At 30.0% G+C, this 9,996-nt stretch overlaps 2 protein-coding genes and 1 long non-coding RNA gene across 3 annotated transcripts; all 3 read right to left on the minus strand.

Annotated features, from left to right (window-relative positions):
- Positions 1 to 2,376, minus strand: LOC126898155 (zinc finger MYM-type protein 1-like). The gene is made up of 3 exons (XM_050672100.1): positions 1,554 to 2,376; positions 891 to 1,454; positions 1 to 743 (listed from the first exon to the last, which is right to left on the minus strand). Exons 1-3 carry the CDS (start codon positions 2,374 to 2,376, stop codon positions 1 to 3), a joined length of 2,130 nt encoding a protein of 709 aa, XP_050528057.1.
- Positions 2,377 to 3,800: 1,424 nt separating this feature from the next.
- LOC126898156 (uncharacterized) lies at positions 3,801 to 6,689 on the minus strand. The gene is made up of 6 exons (XM_050672101.1): positions 6,562 to 6,689; positions 6,090 to 6,447; positions 4,507 to 4,747; positions 4,297 to 4,446; positions 3,887 to 4,207; positions 3,801 to 3,825 (listed from the first exon to the last, which is right to left on the minus strand). Exons 1-5 carry the CDS (start codon positions 6,687 to 6,689, stop codon positions 3,888 to 3,890), a joined length of 1,197 nt encoding a protein of 398 aa, XP_050528058.1. The 3' UTR covers positions 3,801 to 3,825; position 3,887.
- Positions 6,690 to 7,929: 1,240 nt separating this feature from the next.
- On the minus strand, positions 7,930 to 8,415 carry LOC126899881 (uncharacterized). Its single transcript, XR_007702736.1, has 3 exons — positions 8,343 to 8,415; positions 8,168 to 8,278; positions 7,930 to 8,103 (listed from the first exon to the last, which is right to left on the minus strand). It is a non-coding gene; the product is annotated as an uncharacterized LOC126899881 (long non-coding RNA).
- Between the last annotated feature and the right edge of the window lie 1,581 nt (positions 8,416 to 9,996).

Consider the following 9,996-nt stretch of genomic DNA (forward strand, 5'->3'; position numbering starts at 1 on the left):
TTATATTACAAAATCTAATCGTCTTTTTTTCTCACTTAACTGTTTAATAATTTCATCTGTAGTAACTGTAATTTCGCGGTGAATATTCAAAGCTGCTAATCCATTAAGTCTAAATGCTGATATAGAGTTTCTGAGATAAGTTTTAACTCTTTTTAGAGTTGAAAATGACCTTTCAGCTTCACATGAAGTTACAGGTAACGTTAAAAGAATTTTCAACAATTTATACACGTTGGGATATAGATCAATATTGCAATTACTAATTACTTCAATAGCAGTAACCATTTTTAAATTGGTTTCGACACGTAATTTAAAAACTTGATGATGCCAAATTTTTACTTCAGCTAAAACATTTGATGAATTTTCTACATCGTTAGCATAAAATTCCGCCAAATTTTTTATTAATTTTTCTTGTTGTTCAGTAAGAGGTGCAATCGGGAAAAGCAATTGAAAACCTTGAATAATTTCATTATGATTAATAAATCTGTCATTTAACTGACTAATAAATGTATCTAAAAAAGGTATAAATAAAAAAACTTTAAAATAATCTTGAACTGTATTATTGGGAGTATTCTGACTATAAGTGTGTCTTTTTGTAATTCTTGGAATTTTTATCTCAAAATCTAAATCATTTGATTTACTTTGAAGTTCTTCAAAACATTCTAAGAACTCTTCATCGACATTATTCCTAATTGAATTTATTTGAAGTATCACATTGTTGACATATTCTAGAGCTTGAATAAGATCTATGTCAGGTTTTTGTAAGTATTTGCATAAAGATACAGTATACCGAAATATTTTTTTTAAAACAATAAGACTTACATTAAATTCACAATTTTTTAAAGCTAATAATAATATATGAGCTTTAGTAGATGTTTCGTTGTCTGCCCAACTAGTCATTTCTTCTAAACACGAATGGACAGCAGGAAGAAGTTGATCAAACACTTCTACTGAGTCATGCCTTTCAACCCATCTTGTCATACATAATCGTTTTAGTTTTTCTTTATGAGTATTTTCTTGATTCAGTTCTTTGACATGTTTTGAAAATGCAGCTTGTCTTTTTGGAGTATTTAAAAATACGAAAACTTTTTCGATTGTACCCATAGTATTTCGAATGGATTGTACACCGCAAGCATAAGTTATAGCTAAATTTAAACTGTGCGCACTGCAATGAACATATATAGCAGTTTTATATTCTTTTTTTATGCATGATTGTACACCATTGAATCTCCCACTCATCGATGCAGCTCCATCATAACCCTGTCCTCTGATGTACTGCATTTCAATTTTCATGTCAGTAAGTTCTTTAATAATTATACTTGCAAGTGCGCTTCCACTTAAGTCCATAACAGGTACAAATTTTAAAAATTGTTCTTTTATTATTTTACTTTTAGAATCAAAATAACGAACACATAACGAAAATTGTTCAATGCCAGCCACGTCTGCCGTTTCGTCAGCTATTACCGAAAAACATTTACTATTATTGATTTCATCAATGATTTTAAATAAAATAATATCATGACAAGAACTGATAATTTCGTTTTGAATCTTCCAACTTGTATACTGCGCGTTTTTTGCACAATTTGTTCTTGCCAATTCGTAAGATTCATCACCAGACAACTTTGTCGCATTCATATGAAATCGCATTAAAGCTCTAAAGTTACCGTCATTTTCTATTGGGTTTTCCGTCGTTAGCATTCCAAAATCCCGATGTCCGCGTAAGGCAATTCCCTGTCTTCCGCAAAAAACCACAGATTCGATTACTGGAATAATTATTTTTCTATTCAATTCTTTCTGCATTTTAGAAGCTTTATTTAATTGTAAATCTATTGAATCTTGTTTTCCAGCTTCAATAGCAACAATGTTCTGATACTCTTCAACTGCTTTGAGGTGATAATTACACTTTTCGTGAATATTAAATTTTTCTATTGCTTTATACCAAATTTTAAAAGGCTTAAGACTAAAATTACCCAAAACCTGAGAACCTCCTTCCGTTTTATTAAATATAACACAATACTTGCAATACGCGCCGTCTTCTTTATGTGAATACGCCAACCAAATCCATTTCTCCAACCAACTAAATTGAAACTTCAATTTTTTTTTGTTTTTAAATTCTGTTGTTGGGAAAATAAATGTTTTTTCTGGGGTCCATGTGTTTTGAAAAAAATCTATTTTTTCTTTATTTGATAACTTTTTACCAACACATAATTCAATATCAAATAAACTAACCTGCAGATTATCGTGCTGACAATGTACATTTTCTATTTGTTGGCTTAAATCATCTTCCGGACAAAATTTCGCATTATTTGTATTTAATTCCTGCCGCGGTACTTTTTTGGCAAAAAAGTCAGTTATACTTTTATTAACACGTTTACTCATTTTACGAAACAGTATATTATATTGTAAGATTAGAAATACAAAACCTAATCACGTTTATATAATATCTTATATCGCACATGCACACAAATACGTAGATAACTCAAAGAACCGACACTGAGAATAAATATCGGACAACTGATGTTATTAATTTATCAATATTATTAGACTTAATATAAACTAATAATAACTTAGATGGCCACGTGGTCGGTTTTCGTATTACAAATTTACATCAATATCTAATTGCCTATCATAAAAGATAAGAACCTGAATAATGTAAATTATTTCTAAATATAATAAAAATAAAAATAGTTTACATCAAGATTCAAATAATATTCTTATTTTAACCAAGATAAATATTTCTGAATTTATACATAAATTATTATGGACTTTCATAATAATATTTTAAACCATTTGTTCTGATAAATCGTCTGCATTATGAAGACTGCAATATTATGATTTTTATGTTATAAATTTAATATAAATAGATCACTTTTCAATAGTTATTAAATAAAAAATACGGTCCAAGGGGGGTGTCCAGACACCCAAAACACCCCCCCTGGTTGCGCCACTGGCCATCACACACCAGAATGCTTATTTATGTTATATAAAGATATTGTTTAATTTAGTTGTATATTCTTTTAATCTCAAACCGTTGATAAATAATCACGTTTCCCCGCTTTTTATTACATTTCACATACCTATTATAAGTTTCTTACTTTATTTATTACTATATACTTCGAAAAATAAGTATAAAAAGGATGTACTGCATCTAAAAATCGAATATTACGTTTTGTGAAGTAATAATGTTATAACGTTTAAAAATTTAAAAACAAAAAATGGAAGTACTAAAGCAAAAACTTCAATGTCAAGTGAGAAATAACGTTAAATCTATTGGAGACCTATCAGTCAATAGAAAATATGCTATACTGGTGATGTGGAGAGTAGAAAAAAAATTTGGTCTATCGATAAAATGTCGTCTATCAGATACTGGTGTAAATACTAATGCAGATACATGTACAATTTAAATATATTTCATTAAAAAAAAAGTTAAAATAGTTATTTCATATTTATAATATAAATATAATATTTTCTAAGGTAAAACGTCTGTGAAAAATTTGAAAACAATTATGGATGAATTTTTCGTATATTTACTTAAATGTATTAATATAACGAAAGAAGACTTTCAAAGTTCTAACTTGACTACAGACAAGAAATTACATCTGATATACAAGAGGAATACGGATAGCAACAAATTTATAAGTAGTGTATAAAACAAAAAAAAAAAAAAAATATATATATATATACACGCACACACACTCACTCACGTTTGCTGATATAGATATATATATATATATTTATTATTACGATTATTTTTTCCATATACTTCTCCCACACGTATTGTCCGGGAACGCGCACCGACGGGGTCGGGTCNCTTCTTCAATCCGATTCCTAAAATAAAAATATGATTATAATTTTGTGTTATTTTATACAACAATTAATTTGTACACACTTTACTCTGTACCAACTATCCTCTTATCATCATAACGGTTTAGTGCAAGTTTTCTAGTCTTCATCGTTTTTATTTTATGTTTGATTGACCTGAATGATATCATCTCCCGCTCAGCAGAGTAATTATCGTCTACTTCTTGAATGTGTGGGGTAGACAACCCCTTGAAAAGACATTGTTTATGATCCATTAACGTGACATGATTACTAACTACAATCTTAGACACCCCTTTGGCCTTGATTTTCTCTTTACCGTCCATTTCGTATCCATATGATTTTGACCTGAGAGCAATAAGTTCAGCTATGATTTTTCCAAGGGCTTCGTCTACACACACACATTAAATAAAAATAGAAATATTATTATTATTATTATTATTATTTAAAATCAATATACATTTAAAAAATAATGTAAACCTGTAAAGGTCCCTGGTAATTTAGCGCGTTCTGTTCGATAACATTTATGATTAGGATCTAGGTTTGAGGTATCTAATTTTTCTAAAAAGCCAGGTTTCTTTAATACATCATCGTAAAAATCTTCTGTATGTATGAAATAAATGAGTGAATCTATACAATAACCATTATTATTTTTAAGTTTTAAATTATATATATATAATTTTTATTTACCTGTGTCCATATAACAAAGCTCGATGTGTCCATTATACATTTTTCTCATGGTGTTGTAATGAAAATCATACATCAATGTTTTTGATATTTCTAACACGCTAAAACCAGCATATATAGGTTTATCAAAAATAAGAGCATCGTGAAACAAGTGAATGGCGCAGAATTCATCAGTATAATATGTAATGTATTTAAAATTTGGTTTATTAAATAATCGCTGAGCTGTTTGAGCATTAGATACCAGCTACATTTTCATTCTATTTCTGCATGACTCCATGGTTTTTCCTATAAAATTTAATCGCGTTAGAGAGCATAATAATTTATCTTTTTTTTAATTTTAAATAATTACCAAATACGGCGTTATTCATTAATTTAAAGAAATCTTTAAAAAAATCATTAGTAGCCAACTTTCTTCTCTCCGTGTTTACTTTAATGTATTTTGATAGCCATGCGCTCTGTTTAAACTGTAATACTCTGTGTATTTTTTGAGTCTTTTTTCAGTTTCAACCCAACGTCCATAGCCTGTTTCAAAACAGTATAGTGTACAGTATAATTTTTTTTATTAATTAAAGTAGTACAAAGTTTAGAAACTAATGCCCCTGGTGGCAAAAACCTTTCACACAAGTAAGGTAGGTCAGTGTGTGTATCGTGTAAAGTCTGAGGATAATCAACGTCCACCTCCATAATATAGCCGGTGTTTGAGTTCGATCCGGTCCTTTTTAGCAGACTGGTCACAGCACTTACAGATATGTCCTTTTCATACCACCTAAAGTTTTTTCGGGGAAGAGCTTGACTCATACCCTATCCGTACCTGAAACTTAATAACATTAATATAATGTTATTATTAATTTTATAAATATTATAAATTTTATTAATATTATAAATTAATTAACATTAATATAACAATAAAAAACAAAAAAAAAACTTACAAATTAGTTATTTTCAGTATGGCGTCAAATGATAAACCCGAAGCGGTATATTAAAAACAGGGGCCTAGTCCATAGGTTGATAAACACAGGTCTCTGAAAGCTTCAAATACATCACAAAGAAGGTGTACATCCAACTCATTATCCCAAATAACGTAATCCTAATCTTTGCTCTGATATGCAGACATTACAGATTTGAATTTAGACTTGTCTGAACAAACTAAATTTGCACTAAGCGCATCTAAACTTGACGACATAAATTTAAATGTGTCCTGAAAACGTATAGAAAATTTGTTTGAAATGTACTTTGAAAAAAATATAAACTTTTCTTCGCTATTTGGTACCACGGATAGTGTATGTGCGTCAAAACCCAACTCGCCAATAATGAAACTTTTATCATAATTCATATTATGAGCGAAAACAGGTTCAAATTTTGGTGTCTGTATTCTTAAGTTACATGAATTACATACAGTGTTTCTAAATTTGCCACTTAAATGGTGATGGTTTCGTACGGTATGGTTCCTTTCAGTGAATTGACTTGTACATAATGGACATTTACCTACACTTAAAATAGCGTTATGAACGTTCCAATCCTCCCTTGTCATCGTCATCGGTTGATTTGTTTTGAGAAGTTCTGTGATTAGTAATTTGCGATCTTACCAAACGAGAAAAATTCTTAATGTAGGCATAATGATATTTATCACCATTAGTTGATTCATCATCATTAAACAATAGAATATCGAAATGATTGTTCAACTCTTGATCGTTTATCTTGTAAGGAACAACAATATACTCTTTGTTTTTTGGGGGGTTGTGTATTTTATCGACGTTGCATGTCGGCTCACATATTTTCAACCCATACACATTCACAGAGACACCCGGATTTCCTTTTTCGAATTTTTTGACGTCCTTGACTTCTACTGGATAGTTTAATTCTGAAAAATCGTAGTTAACTGGTGCGTTTAAGTAGTGACTAATTCTGCTTGGATTTGGCGCGTCAACATATTTTGCCATAATACTATATTTAAAACACATCTCATCATTGTTTTTTACATTAATGATTGCCTAACGTGCTTCAATGTTGTCGGGTAGTTTGAAATATGATGAGCCCCCGAGTGGTTTATAACGATACACACTTAGTAATAAACCTTCGACGCTGTCAATTGAAAAGCCCGATCCTTTTGATTGGTAAACTTCTTCTTCGTGCATTAATTTATTAAATTCTTCTTCTAGTATGGCATGCAAATCATTGTCAGCCATACATAGTGTTTGAGCAGAGGTTTTGAAAGACCTATTTTCTATAACTTTTGGTATGGGGGATTAATACCTTAAGATATTAATACCTTGATAATTTGAGGTGGACTGTACGTATAAATGTTTATTATCATAATAGTTTGATAATAATAATGTGTTATTACACTAGCTCTCTGACGATTTTGTTCTGAAATCATGCTGACTAAAATATAAATTAAAATTATTTTTTATAGTTTTATAATTTAAACAACTAAAAATATTATTTAAAACAGTATTTTTTGTAAAAGTATCAAAAAAAAAAAAATTAATCAATATAATATAGAAATAATTTTTTTAAAAAACGTTAAATAATATAACTTAACCATTGTTTTTTCTTAAAGCATAGCATGAAATAAATTAAATTTTATACTTAGTAATACTTACCATCAAAAAAAAAAAAAAATTATAATGAATATTAATGTATTTTTGTAAAACTACCGAAAAATTATCAATTTAATGTAAAAAGAATTTTAAATATATATATTTTTTTTACTTAAGGAAATATTTTTATTACTGCTTTACTAGAAAATATAAATTTAATTTAATTGAATATTTTTACTCACTATGTTTGTTCAAATGTTTTTTTAAATCTCCTAACAAGTATTTAAAATCTGTGTCACAAAATACACATCGGTTTCTTATTCCCAAAAGCGTTTTTTCTTGTCTACGCATGTTTGATCGAGTTCAAAAAGTTCTTACACATTTAGTACATGAATACATGATAAATAATAATAATAATAATGAATAATAAATAAATTAATAAAATAAAATAATAAAATAATGAATAATAAATAAAATTATAAAATTATAAAATAATATTGAATAATAAAAATGTTTATAGCGATACAATGATTACTTGTTGAAAGCAAAGAATCTTAGTTCTCAGTAAGAAACAAAAATCATCTGCGCGTCTGAAGTATACACTGCCGGGTTATATAGTTTCGATGAAGGGGTGTGTGCGTGTGCAGACACCACTATTTTTGTTACCCTCTCTGCATACCTAAAACCACCATTATTACAATGCTTGTAAAATATTGTGTAGGATATGATATAAGATACCATTGTTAATTAATTATTTTTTAAATGATAAGACACATGGTCTTATGTATATATTATTCTTTATTAAAACAAAATATAAAGTTTGTATATTTTTTGACTTAACATAAAAACAATGTTATTAATATTTATAATCATTTATTAATATTTGGCTTAACATAATTGAAGACTCTACATAAAATTTACACACAAAATACTAATTTTTACAAATAGTTTTTGGACTCTATTGCCCGCCATAAAATGTAATTCACATCTGAATTAAAACCGTCATTTCCCCATAGATTTGATGTATCCTTTTCTTGAGGTGATTCGTTTCTTGGTACAACTAATACAAAAAAAAAATATGTTATTAAAAATAAGCTAAGTAACTATGTATTAAAATAACTTACAATGGTATTAGACTGTATTGTGAATATTGACACTTCATTAATTTCGGGAAAAAGATCGGGGCTTGTTCAGTCATCAATGATGTGGTAACAAAGTCCATATGTTCCTTGAGTCTATTAACAGAAATATATTTTTTATTTTGATATAAAAATTAAAAAAAAAAATAATTATACCTACTAAAACACTATAAAATTCATCGTCATAGTATTGAATTCTCAATTCATTATCAAGGAATTCAACTAAATCACCATTGTCGTTGAAATAGACGGGTGAGATCATTTCTGGACGTTCTTCAGGAATATTTTTATTATTTATTGTTATTATTATTTATTTATTTCCAGAAACTGTGTGCTGTTATATACTGGAGTACTCTACAAAAAATATTTATTTCGTTAATAAAAGACATGATGTATATACAAAATTTATTTATTTCGTACAAAATTTGAGGCGTGATATAAAAAATTTATGTTCAATCGTATCAAATGTGCCATTGGCAACCAACCATATGTAAAGGAAAAGAAGCATCCTATTTTTAAGTTGCCCTGCACAGTTATCACTCCAAACTGTTAGATGACGTTTGTAGGAAGAGAGATGTCCTGAATTAATAGCTTGCATTAAACATGAGGCAATTTGGTTCCCTCCTCGCCCTGGTTGCCCCTCATGCCACACGCACATGATGCCATTGGAAGTGTCTGTTACATGAATTCCAAAGTTAAAGCATGAAAGCTGACGACTGTAATACATGCTAGTATGGGATAGTTTAAGCAGTGGGTAGACTTTTTGTAGATCCATAGTAATAGTACACGTTTGACTTCCAGATAATGTACTTTTCGCAGCATCAGCTTTAATAACTTCGGTAACAGCATCGACTTTACGATAGTGTAATTCAAGTTCTGTCTTACCTGATGAGGCTACCAGTACGTTATTGTCCTTTCGTTTAAGATCAAGAGCATCACACGTTTTGCACGTATCCACTCTTGGTCTTTTAAATGAAAGCTTAGGAAAGTCTTTTAAAAAAACAGATCGAAAAAATTTATACGAAATCGTTATCTCAGGATTTTTAACTTTGTAAGCCAAGTATATTCTGTTCATCTTTAGATCCGGACTTAAGTATTCTTTTTCTGACTTGGCCCGACTGTAATGACTTTCGTCTCTGGGAAAGCTATTAATATGGTATTTAACCATTTGCCTGTCCTTTGAAGTAACGTTTTTACCCCACCGCGTTTGTCTTTAAAAGTAGTAAAACCAGCTTTTTTTCTTTTAACAAGAGTTGTCACTTTTTGAAGACTGATAGCAAAAATGTCAAGAAAAGTTTTTTTGCATACCCTTTTGAGCAGCGTTTCCCAAACTTTGGTTTGGGCTGGCCCGGTAATTTATAAAGGGTTTTTCAATAGGGACGCTACAAAACTTTTTTTAAATAAATCAAAAACGGTTTTGGATATCAATGAAATTCTTTATTCATGTGAAAGTACATTCGATGCCATTATGTATGGAACTAGATTTCTTTTGCATGGCCACCACTGGCACGCTTGCAGAAGTCCAGACGCTGAACCCAATTTTCGACGGTTTTCAAGCATAAATCGGCCGATACTGCTGCAATCTCACGTTCGATATTCGTACGAAGTTCATCAATCGTCGCTGGCTTGTTGGAATAGACCATAGACTTGACGTAGCCCCACAGGAAATAGTCTAACGGCGTCAAATCGCACGACCGAGGCGGCCAATTGACTGGGCCATTTCGTGAGATAACACGTTCACCAAACTTGGTTTTCAATAAATCGATTGTGACATTCGCTGTGTGGCTTGTGGCGCCGTCCTGTTGAAACCACAT

The sequence above is a fragment of the Daktulosphaira vitifoliae genome, unplaced genomic scaffold, assembly GCF_025091365.1.
Source record: "Daktulosphaira vitifoliae isolate Bord-2020 unplaced genomic scaffold, ASM2509136v1 Scaffold_2, whole genome shotgun sequence".
NCBI classification, from domain to species: Eukaryota; Metazoa; Arthropoda; class Insecta; order Hemiptera; family Phylloxeridae; genus Daktulosphaira; species Daktulosphaira vitifoliae.